The sequence below is a fragment of the Notechis scutatus genome, chromosome 11 (genome assembly GCF_049901735.1).
Source record: "Notechis scutatus isolate UNSWTSFEM ecotype Mainland chromosome 11, rNotScu1.2, whole genome shotgun sequence".
Classification (NCBI taxonomy): Eukaryota; Metazoa; Chordata; class Lepidosauria; order Squamata; family Elapidae; genus Notechis; species Notechis scutatus.
The window spans coordinates 1,583,894-1,605,325 of record NC_142019.1 but is presented as its reverse complement, the minus strand read 5'-3'; the positions used below and the strand labels follow the sequence as shown (position 1 = coordinate 1,605,325).

Genomic DNA, 21,432 nt, shown 5'->3' with positions numbered 1-21,432 from the left:
ATCATCTTTGTTAGGCCAAAGAATTTAACACGGCGGTGTCATATAATGTAAATAATGCGATGCGACATAAATCTTTATGGCTCTCCATTAAAATGGCAGCTAAACATCCCTGAGTATTAAAGGAGATGGCCGTTTTTAATTTCCTGGCTTTTTAATAAAAAAAAATGATAAGGTATTTTGAGTATCTCTTCCTTACCTTACCCTGAAAAAAACCCAATAACAGAATTTGAGAGGAATGAAACAGTTATAAGAAAGAGAGAAAAAAACAAACCCTGGGCCATTTTGGTGCCCTCCTAAAATCCATACAAGATGCTCCACTTTACATTATACTTCTAATCTATAAAGACATTATATTTATTTCTAACCTACCTTTTTGGTTCCAAAAGAAAAGAAACTGAATCGACTTCGTTTGTTGAGTTTTCTGTGGTCTGATTTCTTCTGAAGTCACCGGGTTCCAAAAAGAAAAGCAAAAAAAAAAAAAAAGCAAAATAGGAGAGAATTCTCAGTGACATTCATAGATAAAAGGGAGATTTCATGCTACATTAACTGGAATTCACAAATGGAAGAACATAAGAGAAAATAGGTTCATATCTGCAAAATAGGTAAGGAGACTTGGAGAGCTGGCCGTGGGCTGAAATACAGATAACTCAAGGTTTTGCAAACTAAGAGTTTGTGTGCGTTCAAGAGTGCTAGGATTTTTTGAGATGATAAAGAAGCAGGAACTGAACCAATGGAACGAACAGCCCTATATTTGAAGGTGGGCTCCAACATTTCTGCCTAGAAAAAAATAACTTGACTGATGTATGTTTCTTGGGCCCCAAACAGAACCATCTGTGAAGTCTCTTTGTGTTTGCATGTCTGTGTGTATACAAAAAGCCAAAAAGCAGCCGTAGCCATACAACGGCTACCATCTTGTTTGGTTCTCCTTGAGCAGGACTGATTTCATAGCTTCCATATTTCTTCTCCTCCCTTGGGGTTCATTCTAGCCGAGTGTAACATCTTCCTTGAAAACATTGTGCTTGTGTGCATCCAAGAGGGTGTTTTACAAAAACTAATAGGAAAGAGACTAATAGGGAATTTAATCATGGATTCTTCTCTTCTGTTACTGGGGTCCCAGCAAAAATCAACCCCTGTTAATAGGGTATGCTTTGTCTGACAAAGAGAAGGACTAAAGGGTGACATGATAGCAGTCTTCCAATATTTGAGGGGCTGCCACAAAGAACAGGGGGACAACCTATTGTCCAAAGCATTGGAAGACAGGAGAAGCAATGGATGGAAACTAATCAAGGAGAGAAGCAACACTAGACCTAAGGAGAAATTTCCTAATGGGGAGGATAATTAATCAGTGGAACGACTTCAGAGGTTGTGGGTGTTTCATCACTGGAGGGCTTTTAAGAGGAGATTGGACAATCATTTATCTGAAATGGTATTGGGTTTCCTGCTTCACTAGAAGACTTCCAAGGTCCCTTCCAATTCTGTTATTCTGTTATTTTCCACTGCCATTAGTCATAACGCAACTTCTCTTTTCCTCCTCCTTGATAAAATATGACACAACGTAATTCTAGATTTCCCATTCTTCTGGCATTCACCTGCACCTGGAGAAACAGGTCAACTCACCTCCAAGTTAGATGTCTCTTCATCAGTTTCATCAGCCATTTCTTCAGGCAATTCTGGATTCCTTGGTCTGTTATTTCAGAATACTTTCTTACAGTACTACTTTTTGGGTGTGAAAGTGTGACCCAGCTGCAGTGTTTATCATCACGATTGCTTCCAGCACTTTAAAAGAGAAGAGGGCTTGCTCCATTCTAGCTTCTAGGGAGCTTCTCCATCATCAGCTGGAGGTTTGGCCAAGGAACGTGTCTACTGAACCACGGTGGAGTTGAACGGAAGCTGGTTGGTTCCATCACAACTGACTGCTTGTGATGTCATCAGTTTCACCCTTCCGAGGCCAACATGATCTCACCTTGACAACTACCAAGGCATTCTGGGTATATTTTAAAAGATTTTTTTTATAGGGTTGCCTGGCAAAATGGGCAACAATGAACAGACGTGGGTGTTCCGTGCACCTTCTCAAGAACTTCCTGTTTGATACTTGATGGAGCATGCTACCCAGTCTCCAAAGCTTAAAAGACTTCTTGGTTTGAAGTGTAGAGAATGGACTGAGGGAGGGTCGGGTAGGGCTGTAGAGAATTGTGGGTCAGCAATGCCTAGAAGGCTGCAGGTGTGAACTTTGGTTCCATCTACTGTACGTCTGGCCAAAGAGAGAGATAAGCCAGGGCCATACAGTGGGGAGTTTATTACAATTTTTCATTTTAATTAAAAGAAGGGCTAGGATGACATGATAGGATTTGAGGGGATGCCAGAAGGAAGAGGGGGTCAACTTATCTTCCAAAGCACCAGAAGACAAGAAACAATGGATGGAAACTAGCCAAAGAGAGAAGCAACCTAGAACTTCCCAACAGAATAATTAACCAGTGGAATGCCTTGCCTTCAAAAGTTTTGGGTGCTGGAGGTTTTTAAGAAAAGATTGGATATCCACTTGTCTAGAATGATATAGGATCTCCTGCCTGAGCAGGCAGTTGGACTAGAAGACCTGTAAGGTTCCTTCCAAGGCTGTTGTTCTGTTATAATCAAAAGGATATCGAATTCAGGACAATCACCATGCCAATTGCATGTGTGTTTCATCATTTCTGTCTTTTGTCACATTCAGAATTACAATGAAGAAAGAGATTGTGTATCAAATTGCTCTGGAAGCCATGGCATAACACTTGCACAATTGCACCGGTTGTGAATCTTCTGATTTAACTCTTTATCAATTGATCCCATTAATTCCAGGACTTTGGGGTGATCTGTTTCTCCAGCTTGATCACATAATATCAGAATGTGTTTCACAGAGCCAGGAATCACCTCTTCTTGTTAGATCTCCTTCGACAAGACGCAAACCTCCACCCCCATGTGTGATTTATGATCAGTTGTTGCAACACACCAGCGTTATCCTTCTCTGGAGACGTCATAAAATAATATGAAGATGAAGTGATTGCAGCGTAAGCTTTCTTAACTCAACGGTTCCCTGGGCACTAGTAAAACCAGATGAAAAGTCCTTGTGTGAACTAAATATAGCCGTAGCAAACATAAACAAAACAGATAGACAAGAAGCGACCAAGAAAAAGGAACACAGGTCTAGTTTCTGACAAAGAGCACAAAATTATGCTAGACCAGTTGTAGGAAGTCAACATACATCTCTTGATTTTCTTTGTTCTTCCAATCTTTTATTTTTCTTGCTAAAAATATTTTCAAAATGGGAAACACATAGATATGGTAACGCAAGTTCCAAATCTGGCTTAAAATAATTTTTAAAACACCCCCTTCAAATTTCTCTGCTCACCCCACAATTTAGTGGGAAAGTCCTGAAAATGCTCACTTTGCCCTTTGAAAGATACAGTCCCAACTATCTAATTTTCCACCAGTCCTTGAACCTCCCCCCAAAAAACTACATGCAATCCTTGGTTACTAAAACTCCCATAAAGGAGAATATTTATAACTCAATATTGAAAGGAAAGGTCCTTGGTGCTCGCTAAGCACAGCTGGATTTTTTTTTTTTTTTGCAGATGTATCATTACCCAAACTATGTAACATCATCAGTACTAGAAGGGAATGGTTTTTCTCCCTCTGTTTATATATAAGTGGCTTGGAAACCCAACTCCTTGCTAGCACTGATGATGTTACCTGGTTGGGTAAGGCAACATCTGCAACAAAACAACCAAGTACTAAAACTTTTGCTGCTCCCATTTAGGTCTTCGTCATAAAAAAGGCACACAGTGGCTCAGTGGCTAAGACGCTGAGCTTGTCGATCAGAAAGGTCAGCAGTTCATTGGTTCGAATCCCTAGCACCATGTGATGGAGTGAGCTCCCATTCCTTGTCTCAGTTTCTGCCAACCTAGCAGTTCAAAAGCACGTAAAAAATGCAAGTAGAAAAATAAGGAACCACTTTGGTGGGAAGGTAACAGCGTTCCGTGCGCCTTCGGCATTTAGTCATGCCGGCCACATGACCATGGAAACGTCTTTGGACAGCGCTGGCTCTTCGGCTTTGTAACGGAGATGAGCACCGCCCCCTGGAGCTGGAAACAACTGGCACGTAGGTGCGAGGGGGACCTTTACCTTTACATTCAAAAAAAGTGGAAAAACAGTGGGGCCTTGAGATGGATGGACCTTTATCTGGACAAGGCCTCCAACATTCCTTCTAAGTCTCTAAGTCAAGGCAAACCACCGCATAGAAAAGTGACGGATGGCGGGGAAAAAAATTAGTTTCTGATTTTTAGCAGGTTGCTCTGTTAATTTGTCTCCCGTTAGGCTTACAAATGATTTGTAAACTCTTCCGTTGCTCGTTTTGGCTGATTATTGTCAAGAGTGTAACAAGGAATATTAGCAACCGAGTTTTCTGCCATATTTTCCTTTCTCCCTCTCTCTCTCTCTCTCTCTCTCTCACTCACACACACACACACACACACAGCAAGCTTGCTTTGTTTACTTTACAATTCGGTTCACTTTTGCAAAACCTAACAGTTGCATGGCGAGGTATGTGGGTGGGTGAGTTAGGCTGCCCCCCCCTGTTCTTTTGCACTCTCTGGGGTAACCCCAGCGCTCCAAACAATCCAATTTAAGGCTGTGAAATCTTATTTGAAGGTCTATTAATGCCCAGCTGGAATGGTGCAGGCTCCATCCTGGCTCATCCACTGACTTGAAACCTCGGAAGCAATTTTATCGAGGGATTCACCTCTTGGAACATTGCAAGAAAGGAGGTGGAAAACTCGGAAAGCAATGAACTTTAGGAGGGAATTTTAAAAGGGGGGGTCATTTATCCCTCCCCCAATCAATTCCAATCTCCTTTCTCCAGAGAGGTGGGATAAATCCTTGAATTACTCAAAGCAGTTTGCCAAGGATCAGGACCTTAACATATGACATCGGGGCATCTTGGGTGTTTTTTTGTGTTGTTTTTTTTGCAGAAAGCAATTAGCAGGCTGAGGTGTTTGTTCCCTTGCCAACATCTGACCTAAGGAAAAGAAAAATTTTAATCAAGGAGGCTCAGTAAAAGCGTGGGACCTAGCTGGATGTCAGCTCCGGAAACAAAACAGATGATACGGCAATTATCAACACTGCATAATTGGACGTAGCATCGATGAATAGCTGGCGGGCACCGAGGAGAGATAATTTAAGGCAAATTAGTTACTCCTGATGATTTTCTGACTAGCCATCAAAACAGCGGAAGGCTGCAAAATTCAGTGGTGGGATTCAAAAAATTTTACTGCCAGTTCTGTGGGCATGGCTTGGTGGGCATGGTGTGGCTTGGTGGGCATGGCAAGGGAAGGATACTGCAAAATCCCCATTCCGCCCCCACCCCACTAACCTGCTTTCCAGCTCCGTTCTCCTGTGCAGGGCAACAAAAGAAGACCCAGCCAATCAGCTGGGGACTCAATGGGAAGCAGAGAAGAGATGGGGCGGGGCCAGTCAGAGGTGGGATTGGCCGGTTCTCCAAACTTCTCAAAATGTCTACTACCGGTTCTCCAGAACCAACTTGAGACGTCACCTCACCCAGGTGCAGAAATAACATGACCTTGACTTAGCAGAAGAATGTTGTTATGTCTAACCACATGCACTCCAAAAAACCCCCACCCTCCCATTTTCCCAGGCTCAAGAATGTGGCAGTGTGGAAGCGTCTGGTCTCAATATGGCTTCCAAAGCTGACACAAGGCACTTGTTAAGTGAGTCAGCCCTGATTTTATGACCTTCCCTCTTTTTTTTGGCTACACTTATTAAGCAAATTGTGTGGTTCTTAAGTGAATCACGCAGTTGTTAAACAAATTGAGCTTTCCCCGTTGACTTTGCTTGGGAAGGTCACAAATGGTGATCGCAAGATTTTTTTGGGATGCTGCAACCATCATGAATATACGCCGGTTGCCAAGCGCCTGAATTTTGATCACGTCACTCTCCCTGGGGAATGCTACAGCAGTCATATGTACGAGGACCAATCCTAAGTCGCTCTTTTCAGTGTGGTTCTAACTTTGAACCATTACGAAATGAACATTTATAAATCAAGGGCTGTGTCATGCCCCTGTTGGAATCTGATTCAGAGGGAGAGGTGGAAAAGCTGACAAGGAGTAGGTGTGGCTCTGGTGGCTGTGGAGGAAACTGGGGAAGGGCGCAGTCCGGTTGGGCATTCAGAGGAAGACTCAGGCCCCCCCTTCTTCATCCTAGGGCATGCAAGGAGGAACAGATAAGGGAGCAACATGGTTATGGGGGAGAAAAGGGCCCTGATTCCCTTCGTTGGCTCCATCTGGGAAAACTGTTTAAAAAGGAAAACTATACACAGCAAAGTTGCTGGAAGCAAAACGTGGAATTATTTTGGTTTGTCAAGTCTTATCTGGGTTCTGGCATCCTCCCAAGTGTGTGTGTTTCATTATCTTTTGACGTCTTCAATCCCTTATCCTGCCCTGTCTCGTTAATTGCTGCAGTGTGGTTTGTGTTGGTTTTTATTTACAATTTATATGTACTTTGAGTTTGGACGAAATTTCTTCCCTTTAAAAACTGTTCTTGGGAGAGTTTTTTTTTCCTCTCCAGCCAATGATAACTGGACATTGGGGGTCAAGTTGGAGGTATTAAAGGGACTTTACCTATTTTTGTGACTTTGTTGCTTTTGTGCCACGCCCTGGTTCATCACAGGCTGCCTCAGCCAAGACTTCGGGGTCTTTGCTGAAAATAAATGTTTCGTTGTCAAATTAGGTGACGCCATCCTGACTTTGAGGCTGAACTGTTTGGGAGAAGAAGAGTAAACTCCCCAGACACCAGGATCCAATGTTTATATTTCAGGTACACTGGATGCTTTTCTTTTTTTTTTTAAAGGAAGCGCTAAACGTGTATTTATTCATCTGTGCTTTTTCATGTGACAAGGCCACCCTGCTGAACAAGGTCAGGGAAAGGAGAAACTATGAAACTATCCCTCTTAGACAGAAGACCCCACCTGGAATTCTGCAACCAATTTTGGCCACCAAACTCCCCCCCCCCCCCCCCCCAAAAAAAAAAAAAAAAAGATGTTGAGAGTTTGGAAAAAGTTTAGAGAAGAGCCACTAAGACGATCAAAGGCCTGGAGACTAAAACATGTGAAAGATGGCTGCAGATTTTGGGTCTGGCTAGTCTAGAGAAAAGAAGAATTAGGAGTGACACGATAGCAATGTTCCAGTATTTGAGGGGCTGCCACGAAGAGGAGGGGGGTCAAATTATTCTCCAAAGCACCAAAGAAGGCCGGACAAGAAACAATGGATGGAAACTGATCAAGGAGAGAAGCAACCTGGAATTAAGGAGAAACTTCTTAATAGTGAAGACAATGAACTAGTGGAACAGCTTGCCACTAGAAGTTGTGGTTGCTCCATCACTGGAGTTTTTAAGAAGAGACTGGACAGCCACTTTATAGTACAGTTCTCCTGTTTGAGCAGGGGGCTAGACTAGAAGACCTCGAAAATCCCTTCCAGCTGTATTCTATTCCAGTGGTGGGATTCAATTTTTTTTACTACCGGTTCTGTGGGCTTGGCTTGGTGGGCATGGCAGGGGAAGGATACTGCAAAATCTCCATTCCCTCCCCTCCCCACTGACCTGCTTTCCAGCTCCGTTCTCCTGTGCAGGGCAACCAAAGGAGACCCAGCCGATCAGCCGGGACTCAATGGGAGGCAGAGAAGAGGTGGGGTTGGCAGGGCCAGGCAGAGGTTGTGTTTGCGGGTTCTCCGAACTACTCAAAATTTCTGCTACTGGTTCTCCAGAACATGTCAGAACTGGCTGAATCGCACCTCTGTTCTACTCTAAGTTATCCCAACTTCAATAAATCTAATGAATTTAGGCTAAATTTAGCAACTTGTATTCTGTAAGAAGCTTCCCAACCTTCACTTATACGAACAGTTATTGACGTACAAGCACAACTGCAACTAGAATGTCTATCGCTAAGAGAGGCAGTCATGGAGAGAGAGACATCCAATTTTACTAGCTTTTTTTCTGCCGTGGTCCTGAAACAAATCATGTGTTCATTAAATGAATCCAGCTTCTTCCTTTAACTATGGTCAGCAGAAGCCAGCTGGGAAGATTGCCAATAAACCTAACACGATATGGGTTTATCCTTGTTTCTGCCACGGAGCTCATCCTTCTTCCATCTTTTTCTTTTTCTTTTTTTCTTTTTGGCATATTAATCACTTGGGAGCAATTGAACAATGTGGTTGGATGTCACCAAATGTTGCCCTTTGCATTCTTTCAGGAGCTCTTTGGCACTTCCTGGAATCGAGTTGGTTCTGCCCAGTGGTGGGATTCAAATTTTTTTTTACTACCAGTTCTGTGGGTGTGGCTTGATGAGCATGGTGTTGCTTGGTGGGCGTGGCTTGGTGGGCGTGGCAGGGGAAGGATATATTGCAAAATCCCCCTTCCCTCCCCACCCCAGTAACCTGCTTTCCAGCTCCGCTCTCCCGTGCAGGGCAACCAAAGAAGACCCAGCCGATCAGCTGGGACTCAATGGGAGGCAGAGAAGAGATTGAGGGTTGGCGGGGCCAGTCGGAGGTGAGATTTGCCAGTTCTTGGAACTACTCAAAATTTCCGCTACCGGTTCTCCAGAACTTGTTACAACCTGCTGAATGCCACCTCTGGTTCCGTCCTTTTTCCCTGTCAAGTCCAGGGAGGAAAAAAAAGAGAGAGGATATTTCCCAAGGAAAAATGAACGACTAAGCCAGTTATCCAAGGGAGAGAAGCAACTTTGATTCTTGGAAGCCCCGTAGAGCGATCCTTTCTCGTGCCATTCATTCCAACCCATTTGTGCAAAATTGGCCCAATTTATCTGGCGAATAATTACGAAGCGTTGGCTCAATGCCGTGCCCATTGCCTTCCTCTTTCTCGGTGAGAAACAGCCTTCCAGTTGTTTGTCTTGCTTTGGCAAAAGCCCCCTCCTCTTCCCCCCTTCCCATCCTCTATATAATAGAAAGTATTCCCACCACCCCTTTCCAGTGTATTTTTTAAAAAAAGAAAGCAATTTCTCCCCCTTTTAAGCCCATTTAAGTCTCTTACACAGGCGGGCATTTGTCACTAGCTGCACGATTATTATCCAGAAAAAGAGCTCTTCGTGAATACCTCATAATTACCTTTCTGTAATGCATTACAGGTTTTGCAAGTGATTGCAGCTCAGGGTGCAATCAAAGGCAGGAGCGTTTTCTCCCCAGGCAGCCCATTCAGGTTAACCCTCGTTGCATCTTCTCAAGGCTGACCTCTGGGTTCCTCACCTGCAGTTTGTCCTTCCTTCCTTCCTTCCTTCCTTCCTCCCTTCCTTCCTCCCTTCCTTCCTTCCTTCCTTCCTCCCTTCGTTCCTTCCCCCCTTCCTTTCCACTCTCCTCCCTCCCTGTTTTCCTTCCTTCCTTCCTTCCTTCCTTCCTTCCTTCCTTCCTTCCTTCCTTCCTTCCTTCCTCCCTTCCTTCCTTCCCCCCTTCCTTTCCACTCTCCTCCCTCCCTGTTTTCCTTCCTTCCTTCCTTCCTTCCCCTTCCTTCCCCCTTCCTTTCCACTCTCCTCCCTCCCTGTTTTCCTTCCTTCCCTCCTTCGTTCCTTCCCCCTTCCTTTCCACTCTCCTCCCTCCCTGTTTTCCTTCCTTCCCTTCCTTCCTTCCTTCCTTCCTTCCCTTCCTTTCCCTTCCTCCCTTCCTTTCGTTTCCTCCCTCCTGTTTTCTTTCCTTCCTTCCTTCCTTCCTTCCTTCCTTCCTTCCTTCCTTCCTTCCTTCCCCTTCCTCCTCCTTCCTTCCTTCCTTCCTTCCTTCCTTCCTTCCTTCCTCCCTTCCTTCCTTCCTCCTTCCCTTCCTTTCCTTCCTCCTTCCTTCCTTCCTTCCTTCCTTCCTCCTTCGTTCCTTCCCCCTTCCTTTCCACTCTCCTCCCTCCCTTTTTCCTTCCTTCCTTCCTTCCTCCTTCGTTCCTTCCCCCTTCCTTTCCACTCTCCTCCCTCCCTGTTTTCCTTCCTTCCTTCCTTCCTTCCTTCCTTCCTTCCTTCCTTCCTTCCTTCCTTCCTTCCTTCCTTCCTTCCTTCCTTCCTTCCTTCCTTCCTTCCTTCCTCCCCGGCTTGCTTTTGTGTCTCAAAATTGGAATGAGGAAAAGTGCACACAGCTTAGACTGAACGTAAGTCATCATTTGTTCAAGCTGGCCTTGAGGAGTGGGGGGGGGGGAGGGTGCCTCATTGTAAAAGAGGTCTCCGTGTGGCCTTTTCATCTTCTGCCTCCCAGCTCAACAAGGCCTGCCGATCAATTCATCTCCCGGGCTTGACAGGCACTCCAAAAGCTTGCAAATTGTGCTGTGGTGTTTATACGCTTACGCAGCCCAGAGAAAGCAGGGTCCATCTGTTTGGCTAAGACATATTTCATACAATTGTATCTGTGGCCATATGAAATTACAGATTAACACAATTGGAAGGGACCTTGTAAGTCATCTAGTCCAACCCCCTCCTCACCCAAGAAGGAGACCCTACACCATTTCTGACTGATGGCAGTCCAGTCTCTTCTTGAAAGCCTCCAGTGATGAAGCTCCCACAACTTCCGAAGGGAACTTCTGTTCCATCGGTTGATTGTTCTCCCCGTCAGAAAATTCCTCCTTATTTCCAGGTTGAATCTCTCCTTGTTCAGTTTCCATCCATTATTCCTTGTCTGGCCTTCGGGTACTTAGGAAAATAGCTTGACCCCTTCCTCTTCTCTGGGGCAGCCCTTCAAATATTGGAAGACCACTATCCTGTCTCCCCTGGTCCTTCTCTTCCCTAGACTGCAGGCCCAGTTCCTGCAACCGTTCATCAAATGTTTTAGCTTCCAGTCCCCTCATCATCCTGGTTGCTCTTCTCTGCACTCTTTCTAGAGTCTCAACATCCTTTTTTATAGTGTGGTGACCAAAACTGGATGCAGTACTTTAGGTGAGACTTGTGGACTTCATAGCTGGCTGGAGAATTCTGGGAGTTGAAGTCCACAAGTCTTAACGGTTGCCGAGTTTGGGGACCTCTGCATTAGAAAGAACCAAGATTTTAATCCTTACGGCACAAAACTCTCCTGCCACAATTTAATCCATTCCAGTGTGCAGAAAGGTTAGTATAAGGCATCACAGCTTCGCGGGTCTTTTGCGCATTGTGTAATAGCAGGCTCATTTCAAATGTCTATTTCCACAAGGGGCTTCTTTGCAACCAGCTCAGGGTCCCTGATCATGCCTGCAAATACATTATCTGGACAGATTTGATGAAGAAGTAAAAAGGAAAAAAAATATGGCTTAGCCCTCATTCACTCTGCCTCGGCTGTAGCTTTTGCTAATCCCTTTCTAATTCCCCACTGCCTGGACCTCAGATTTCCTGGCACGTACTGTGAGGTTTCTGTGAAAAGCTTGAGACCGTCGGATCCCCGTGACCAACTGAAGCAAGGAGAAGCACAAAGGGCTAAATTGCAAACAGAGGCCAAAAAAAATGTGGGGCTTTGCATTTACCCAGGATAAAATGGTTGTGGGTCGCTCTGCTTTTCTGTCCCGCTGGATGCCTTCTGCCTTGAACCTTCAACCAGCTGGTCTATGGAGATCCTCAATCATCCGGGTCATGGTTGTTCCAAAAGTGTTTTTTCCAAAAGGCAACTGGACTTCCCAACTTTTTACTTAGAAAACGTTGGTTAAGATTTATCCAAATTTAAAATCAAACTGCTGGAAATGTGGACCAAAAAAAAGGTACTTTCTTTCATACATGGTGGTTATGCCCTGAAGTGAAAAAATATTGGAAGATAATACAAATGTGGCTACAGGAGTTAATTGGAAGTCAAATAGATTTTGTTCCAGAACTATTTCTTTTAGGGATAATAAAAAAGTAATTACAATAGAAAGATAAAAAGTATGTGGTGTTACACGTATTAACAGCAGCAAGGTTTTCCTATGCGCAATATTGGAAGAAAGATTGCATACCATCCAAAGGTTCAGTAATTTTAAAAAATTGAATGCACGGAAATGGATAAATTGACCATGGAATTAAAAGGAAAAGTAGATTCAGAACACTATGCAATATGGGAGAAATGGTATCATTGGATTGACAATAGAAATAAGAAAAGAAAATGTATATAATAGGTATAGAAGATATAGAAATAATATGTATAGATTGTATCGGATAGGATATGTGAATAAAAATAAAATGTCACAGTACTGTTTATTAAGTAATTGAGGGGGCTGGATGGAGTCACGGAAGCAGTCTGTTGTGAGCTTAAATGGACTCCAGAAGATGGCGGAGGATAGGAAGGCCTGGAGGAATGTTGTCCATGGGGTCATGATGGGTCGGACACGGCTTTGCAACTAACAACAACAACAACCATTACTGCAAAAACATTGTCCAGAAATTCCTCACCCATCATTCTCTCCTTTCCATCTCCAGCTGCGTCCTACCAGCATCACCCTGAGTTTTCAAAGCTGACCCTTTTCTACCCAATCCCCAGCATTGTGGGGTTTTAACCCTTCTGGATCTACAGGCTACTTTTCCAAAAAAAAAAAAAAAAAACTGGTCTTTTGCCTCTTTCTGCATGAAAGAAGGGCCAACAAATAAAATCTGAAGACTACATTAAGTTAATGCTGAGTCAAGCCAAAGCATTGTTCGGCTGTTTGTGGTGAAAGTTTGGCTAGTAAATTCCTGCCATGCTTTTCTGTAGGTGGATGCCTGATTGAGTTTCTTTGAATAAAGAGGGGAGAACAAAGGCTTTCAGACCACTTTGTAATCTGTTTGTTGAGCTGGCTTTGCAATTCTCTCTTTCCTAGAAAGCCTTTTCTTTTCTTCTTTTTTTCCTTACCACGCCTTATTTTCTCCTCCTTTTTTTCCCCCCACTTATTTGTCACAGAGGCGTTTTGTCACTTTCCACTGTCTTAATTTAGATCACATTCTCATGAAACGCCCCTAATATTTGAAACTGATACTCATCTGGAAGGAAGGGAAGGTTTTTAATAAAAAGGCAAGATGAAAAAAAACAAACCCTGCCTTGAGAAACATCTGTTCTAACATCGTACTTCTCGCCGAAACTCATCAGAAGCCTCCACTCTGATCCAGGATCTTTTGATTTCTGATTTCTTTTCCCCCCAATTTCAACATATTTGCAAATTTGTTATCTTTTGCACTTCAAAAAACATGACCTCACCCCTTTCCTAAGAGGTCTGTAGGGGGGCGTGCATAAGCGCACCAACGTGCCTATCGTCCCTGTCCTATTGTTTCTTTTATTTTTTATTTTTCTTATATGTATCCATGTATTCATAACTATGTTTTTACTTATACCTATTATGTTGTAAGCAATTGACAAAAATAAATAAATAAAAATAAATAAAATTATCCCAAACCCTCCAGGCTCCACAAGCTGCAGTACACATTATATGAATGTATCCATGGTCTAAATTATCCATGGTCTAAATTCAAAAATTATTTGCAAATCTGGCTCAAACATTTGGCAAATGAGGTCCATCTAGATACCAACAGGCCACCCTCACCCCCCACAGCCAGGAAAGGGAACAAGGAAAGGGAAGGAGAGGAGAGGAGAGGAGAAGGGAGGGGAGAGGAGGGGAGGGGAGAGGAAAGGAAAGAGAGAGAAAGAGAGAAAGAAAGAAGGAAGGAAGGAAGGAAGGAAGGAAAGAAAGAAAGAAAGAAAGAAAGAAGAAAGAAAGAAAGAAAGAAAGAAAGAAAGAAAGAAAGAAAGAAAGAAAGAAAGAAAGAAAGAAAGAAAGAAAGAAAGAAAGAAAGAAAGAAAGAAAGAAAGGCATTTCCTATTTCACTTGAGCATTTTTGCTTTCCATCCACAAATGTAGATCTTTGGCCAAATAGATTTTTGTCGTCCAATAATTGCAAAGCTCAGGGCTCAATGATTGGAGTGTTTTCACTGGTTGTTTGCTTTTGTTTGTTCTTCAGCTGAAAAACCCCAAATAGATTAAAAAGGAATCTATAATTGTTTGCTTTTTATAACTGACATGTGATATCACAAATTATCAACTTTGGAGTTTTTTTGCACATGGATGCCTTCACAAGAGCTTATTTTAAATGCCTTGTCTTGACAAACACACCACTGATTTCATTGCTCCCCAAAGGTAAATCATTTTTCAAAACATGATCATTTTATTGTAATTTAGACCTTTTATGTTAATTTATCTGGCAATTCAATCACATCTTATAGGTTTCAAATTGAAGATGGAGATTGAAGCTGTTGTACTCTGACATTCAGTAATTTGGACGAGACAATTGTTGGTGCTGCCATTGAACATGTCTTCCCTTGTAAATCTTGGGCTCTATTTGGTCATTTCTGATCTTAGCAACTTTCAGATATGTGGATTTCAACTTCCAGAATTCACCAGCCACACAATCTATGCATTTCCAAATATGTCTCCCAATATACAGAAATAATTCATAATAGCCAAAGACAGAGGCAAAAGCAGAGGCGAATAATAATTATTATTTATTGTATGGCACATTCATATCTCACCTCAATAAAAACATGACAAAAATACAAAAGATGAAATATAAAATCCAAAATACTATGGAGGAGGAGGAGGAGGAGGTGAAGGAGAAGAAGAAGAAGAAGAAGAAGAAGAAGAAGAAGAAGAAGAAGAAGAAGAAGAAGAAGAAGAAGAAGAAGAAGAAGAAGAAGAAGAAGAAGAAGAAGAAGAAGAAGAAGAAGAAGAAGAAGAAGAAGAAGAAGAAGAAGAAGAAAAGAAGCTTAGAACATCATCACTAACTTCACACCTCCTGAAAACATTACTCTAAACATAGGAAGTGGGTGTTAATTTAAGACAAAGAAGTTACACTTTTTGCAGCTTGAAAAAAGAGCAAAGAGCAAAGAAGCTGAAGACAAAGATAGAGTGAGAATTATTTACAATGCTGGAATTAATTAAGTGGCCTTATTAAAAGACTTTAAAAAAAGAAGTTGCCATGTAGATCATGGCCCCAATATGGAAACCATCCCATCAAGAGGCTAATTCGCAGACTTTAAGAAACATGTGTATCCTTTTGTTCATGCTCAGCCATCCAGCAATGAGCTCACAATCGGTGTCACTCTCACAAAAGCACAACAAGGGCATGTTTTTAATTCACCATCAGGCCAAACCCCTTGTCACCCATTCACTGGGCTCCTCACTCATTTCCCTTTCAAAAGGACCCCATAAAACATCGAACAAGAAGAGACAACTTGGAAGATATCAATATTTAGATATAAATCCTAAAATTACAGCAGTAACAGCTGGTTTTACACCATGGCTATAAAAAGGAGATCTTTACTAATAAATGAATACATTTTGATTTTTTAAATTGTTTTCTACAAGGTCTATCAATTTATTTATTTGTTTTATTTTAGGAAATTTCTATTGCCTCCTATGCGCACATGGCGACTCAAGGCGGCTTACAAGACTACAATGGCAAATATTTAAATATGGAGCCAGTGGAATGTTTTGTAGTCATCTCATCTAGAAGATGTCAAAGCAAAGCAGATGTTGATGGAACTGTACTTTTGGACAACAATTAGACTATATTAAAAGCTGACATTATTCCCCTCTTTGCTCATATTTGATGTTATTGATCATAAACCCAGCTTATGTATTATTTGAGTATAGCTTCAGAATGAAAACCATCAAATAAATCTGAATTCAAGGAACTAACATTAAATAAAGTAATAAAATATCATATCATATAAAATAAAATAAAACGCAAATGCCTTTGCATCTTTCAGAACCTCTCCAGCCTACCCTTAAGCATAGAATTTCTCTGCCACTCATTATAGGATTTTTGTTTCTGAGTTTTTATTCCACCTAAGGAAAAAAATAAACCACACAATGACTTTCTGACCAGGCACTAACTCATTTTCCTTTCCAGCCGTAAGAAACATTTCCATTTTGTAAACATTTCTGCCGTTAACATGTGATGCGACATCCGGAAAAATACAGCATCCTTCACTTAATCCTGCAAGGAAAGTTTGAAGGCAAACGAAGGTCCAGGCAGAAGGAGAACATCATGGCTGCAAAATCTAAGGGCCACCCGGCAGCTGACAGAACTGGCAGCAGAGTTGGACAGTAGTGAGGAGGCTGGGGAGGAATCTGGGCTGGGTTTGGAGGCTGAGGAAGGCTCGGACGAGGGCTCTGCATCAGAGGCAGAGATGGGGCCAGGGCAGGCTGACAGTCAGCAGCTGCCTTCGGGTTTGGACAGCAGGGAGGTGGGGTAGCTTCTGGAACCGGTTCCCAGCCTGCACATGCGCAGGGCTACCAGAAGACAAGAACAATTGAGAAAGCAGGGTCAACTCAAGAGTAAGGCCACACCTTGGAGAGGATTGGCCCCTCCCATAGGACGTAAAAGAGGAGCGAACGGGATGTGAGCTTTTGCAGGAAGCAACTAGTTCATCTGGTCAGTTCAAGCTTTGAAAAGTTATGTTGGGCTCTGTGTCAAGTTTGGCCTTGGACTGCATCTGGAAATTAGTTCTCTGGCAGCATTCCAAGTATGATAAGGTAGGTGTTTATCAACATTCCCCTGAAAGACTTGTTTGTGAAGCCTGGCCGGCTGTGATGTGAATGAACGTAATTCACAGCCGTGGAAATAAAAGAGGTTTTGCCGGGACTAAGAGAGTGTTTTATGCTTTCTCAGGGAAGCCAAGGTCAGAACACAAAGCTCAACAGCACTTTTTTGTGCAGCTGTTGATAAAAGTAGGATCGCCAACATGATGGCCAACCTCCGATGACGGATATGGCAGAAGAAGAAGAAGAAGAAACATTTCTGCAAGTCACTAGAAGGCATCCTTGGCACCTTTTGGGTTAAACCCAAGCCTGGGTAACAAAAAGATTTCTGGAAGGGCCACCGTTGACTTTAGCAGTGACTAAAATACACTGAGGAGGACTTGCCTTCAAGCTCTTGGTGCAGCCCTTGAATTAACCTGCCATTGAATTAACACCTGAATCGAACAAACAAATCCTTGACCCTCTAACCAAGAAGGAGCAGCTTCTGGATCTTGTTGGGTTAACCTGGACACAGATGACAAAGAGAAGCAGGCAAATATTGTGTTTGCATGGTTGATTGGGCAGATTTTTGACCTACCAGCAATCCGAAGAAAGAAGCCAGCTTTGGGCTATCTTCTGGAGAAGGCAGGTGGAGACTGGCATCGCTTGATAACCTTCTTGGCAAAGCTGGTGCGAGTGAAGAGGAGGAGGAGGAAGAAGAAGAAGCTACTAAGATGGATTGTTCTTCTAAAAAGTCTTGGATATCTTCATCGGGGACTTCTTTCTCGGACTCCAGCAGGCCGTATGGTGAGTGCTAAGAAGAGAGAAAGGGCACCTGCCTGAGGAAGTCCATAAAGATAAAATGGCTGCCACAATCCCACCTCTGAATCCCTTGGGGCAATGTTTCTTAATCTTGGGAAATTGAAGATGGGTGGACTTCAACTCCCAGCATTCCTCAAGCTACATGAATTGGGGAAAATGGGCCAATATGAACCTCATTCCCTACTAGCACTGATGATGTGGCCTAGTTTGGTAATGAAACGTCTGCAAGAGAACAAACAAGCTCAGAGTGCACCAAAGACCCTTCTATCTTTATTCTGAGGTTACATGAACAGAATCTTGTAAGATCGAAAGTATTTCTTCCCTCCTTTTCTTTGACTCTCCAGAAAACTGAAGAGGATCCTGATGACCAGGTTGAGCCAGAGGGAGTGGTCAAATGCACCATCAGTTTCGACTCCCTTCACACCCACAAGAGACCTAAATCTAGTCCACTGAGTTGAATTCCACTGACTTCTTATCTCCCACTAATTTCCCTTGACCATTAGTAGTTCAGATTCTCATAGAGAGCTTAAGCTTGCAATAAATCTTTATACACATTTGAACTGCCTGAGCCTCTTGATTTCCTTGGTCCTTGACAGATCCTTTCTGAAACGTTCTCCATGCCTTCCCCTTTCTGTGAGCTGAGCCATCTTCTACATGCCGGCAGTCCCTTTTCAGCCCTCCCGTCTGCTCCCCAAGGCCACTTGCACAGTCATTTAGAAATTCTTAACTGGACCCAATTCACTCTACTTTGCTCATCCAAGACGAACAACAATGCATTCCTTCCTTCCATTTACAACCAAGCTTTCTCCCCCCCAAAGGAGATGAAAACTACCCCTTCCTCTTTGACCCACTTGCTCTCACTCCCCCACCCCAAGGAAAAACAAATAAGATAACATTCAGAATAACCCTAATACTTGGAGACATGCCTTACCCCACGAATCTGGGATTCTGCAGTCGGCGGCATCTGAGATGGTCGTTCAAGTGCACTGCCTGGGGTCCTCTCTGGCTGGACCCCCAGCAACTGTAAAGGTGCCAGATAAGAGCTTCCCACCTCCACCTGCATCTTATCTTCCTTGCGGGGGACCAAAGGAGAAAGATGACGTGGCGTGATGGGTATTTCTCTCTTGGCTCCGGGTCGATGCTCATGGAACGATACCGTGTAAGCCAACCTCCCACAATGCATGGCCAAGTCATTGCCACCAGCCCGGAGAAGCACCATAATATCACTATAACGGTATAAATCTTCGTCCTTGCTGGCAAAGAGGTTTATTCTAGGTTGGTTAGTGCGGGGGTAAATAGCAAAGAAAGCTTCTCCAGTCTTCACGTTGGTCTTCAGGAAGGACCCACGCTGGCGTAAAGCTTCAATCCGCAGACGAGCATCATGGTTTTTATCATTTTTGCAGAAACCTACATTTACCAAAAAAAAAAAAAAAGGAGAGAAAATTTGTAGGGCAACTGGAAGGTTGTGCTACTGGAACAACTTGCCTTCAGGAGTTGTGTCGGTGCTCCATCACTGGAAGTTTTTAAGAAGCAATTGGACAGCTACTTGTCTGAAATGGTGTAGGGTCTCCTGTTTGAGCAGGGGGTTGGACTAGTAGATGGAGATGGAGGAGGAGGAGGAAGAGAAAGAGAAGAAGAAGCTTAGAACATCATTTGTTCTAAGGAAGAGGAGGAGGAGGAGAAAGAAGGAGAAGAAGTTTAGAACATCTAAGGAAGAGGAGGAGGAGGAGGAGGAAGAGGAGAGAGGAGGAGGAGAAGAGGAGCTGGAACATCATTTGTTCAGGAGGAGGAGGAGGAGAGGAGGAGAAGAAAAGAAGAAGCTTAGAACATCATTTGTTCTAAGGAGGAAGAGGTAATACTGTAATGCAATCTTGCTCCTTCATCCTAGATTTCACAGAGCATCAAAATCCTGCAGTACTTTGGCTTTGCAATGCTACATTTCAGATTGCCCCCTTCTTCAAATCTCCCACGCCCCTTTCAGACCCCTCTGAAAGTAAATTCTGCCCCCTTCTTCCACCTCTCCCCTCCTCCTACCTTTGGGCAGGATGAAGAGAAACCTCCGCTTCTCAAACGTGTAGACTTCGCTGAGGTTGGTCTGCTCCACCACGTTGGTGGTGGCCGTGTTGGTATGAAGCGCTTCTCCTTCGTTCACCCGCAGCTGCACCCCAGCTTCTGACCCTTCCACCAGAGGATTTTCGGCGGTCAACCGCAGGGCGTACCTCCCTAGTTCATTAAACTGCACGCTCTCCAGCTGGAAGTCAAGGTCCAGAACCTTCTCCTCGGTCTTCAGGCGGGATTTCTGCAAGGTGGCTGGGACACGGGGCTCCCCTGCTTTTCCAGCCATGGCCAGGAGTATCCCAGAGAAGATCTCCAAAGAAGTATGGATTGTTCAAACCAATAGTCAGTGATTTCACCCACCAGATTAGTAGCATAGTGTCTTCATTCCAAAGAAGAGATTGGGTTGAGTCAACGGGGAGGATGCCATCACTGAAGAGTTCCAGCTGTCTAATATAACTTTGACCTCTGAGCAGCAGGAATGGACCCTTTGTGGAAGAGGATTTGTTTCCATAGAGACCTTGGCCCTCTCCAAATCAGCCCATAACAGTCTTCCCAAGATCAGATCTTCTACTCACTCCTCCATGGGCAAGATGCTACTCATCACTCATGGCTTCTGAGGAATGTGCTCAGACTGAAGACCAAGAGGTGAAATGAAACTCATTCCTGAATGGGATCAAACCGGGAGCATCTACTCAAGAGTCCAGAAAGCAAGCCACAAAGGAAGAAAGTGACCAGGTGTAGAAGGAAACAAAAGCTGTTGCTCCTTCCATTTGTTTGCAGGGAGCCATGGCAACTTGACACAAGGTGTTGCGGTGACCTTGGATAAACAAGGCCAAGCACGAGCCTTCCCCTAACAGGGGAAAAATAAGAGCAAGGGAGGAGGGAGTAACATGCCCTGTGCAAATCTGCCCCAGAGAATGGACTCAAAGAGATATCAAAATGAATTGCTTGGATTTATTCATTCTTTTAGCAAACGGGGCCCATTTTTCTGCAAAATGCAAACGTTGTTTCATCTCAGGAGCAAGAAAATTCTCCAGGACCAAGTCCAGAGGTGGTATTCAGCCGGTTCTGACCGGTTCTGCAGAACTGGTAGTGGAAATTTTGAGGAGTGTGGAGAACCCTCAAATCCCACCTCTGACTGGCCCCGGCCCCATCTATTCTCCACTTCCCACTGAGTCCCAGCTGATCAACTGGGTCTTCCTTTGTTGCCCTGCACAGGAGAACAGAACATTTTAGGCTCAGAGGTGGTCATAATTTGAGGACTATTACGTTTATTGCAGAGGAAAGTTTGGAGTGACTTTAGGCAACTACCCATCCATCTTTCTCCACCTGCCTACCGTAGCTCCTGGACTCGGTCCTCCTCGGATTGAACTCTTACCTTCTTCTGCGTCTCTGAGTTGGAGGGTCTGCATATTTTGGGCACTTTGCCAACGGAGAAGCAAGAGGCAAAAGGCTTTCATTGCTGGGTGTGATTGGCTGACCTCGATTTTCAAATATGGGCAGTAGGTACGGTGGCCTGCAAGAAAGAGACGGATGCAGAGGTGGTCTTCAGCCTGTTCTGACCAGTTCTGGAAAATTGGTAGCAGAAATTTTGAGTAGTTCAGAGAACTGGCCAATCCAACCCCATCTATTCTCTGCCTCCCATTGAGTCCCAGCTGATTGGCTGGGTCTTCTTTGGTTGCCCTGCCCAGGAGAACGGAGCTGGAAAGCAGGTTAGTGGGGTGGGGAGGGAAGGGGGATTTTGCAGCATTCTTTCCCTGCCACACCCACCATGCCACATCCACCAAGCCACACCACGCCAACCAAGCCATGCCCACAGAGCTGGTCGTAAATTTTTTTGAATCCCACCACTGACCAAGTCCCACGTTCTCCACACTTATGCTCAACTTTGCCAGCTTCAAGATGAGTGGGAGCTGAAGTTGTCCCCCCCCCTTAAAGTTGTCAGGCCTGAGTGACAGGTCTAACGAGTGGTCTGATCCCTGCTCCTAATTAGATATTTATTGATGAGGTTTTGGCCTCAGGAAACTTCAATGTAGGAGGAGAACT

At 43.9% G+C, this 21,432-nt stretch overlaps 1 protein-coding gene across 1 annotated transcript in view; it reads right to left on the bottom strand.

Moving 5' to 3' along the window:
* Positions 1 to 20,297, bottom strand: part of CCDC33 (coiled-coil domain containing 33) — a 107,288-nt gene extending 86,991 nt beyond the window's left edge. The window contains exons 1-3 of the mRNA XM_087972527.1: positions 19,363 to 20,297; positions 18,260 to 18,735; positions 17,105 to 17,320 (exon numbers count right to left, since the gene is read on the bottom strand). Of these exons, the coding sequence (XP_087828653.1) occupies positions 17,105 to 17,320; positions 18,260 to 18,735; positions 19,363 to 19,672 (1,002 nt within the window). The 5' untranslated portion in view covers positions 19,673 to 20,297. The remainder of the gene's footprint in view (positions 1 to 17,104; positions 17,321 to 18,259; positions 18,736 to 19,362) is intronic.
* Positions 20,298 to 21,432: the final 1,135 nt, after the last annotated feature.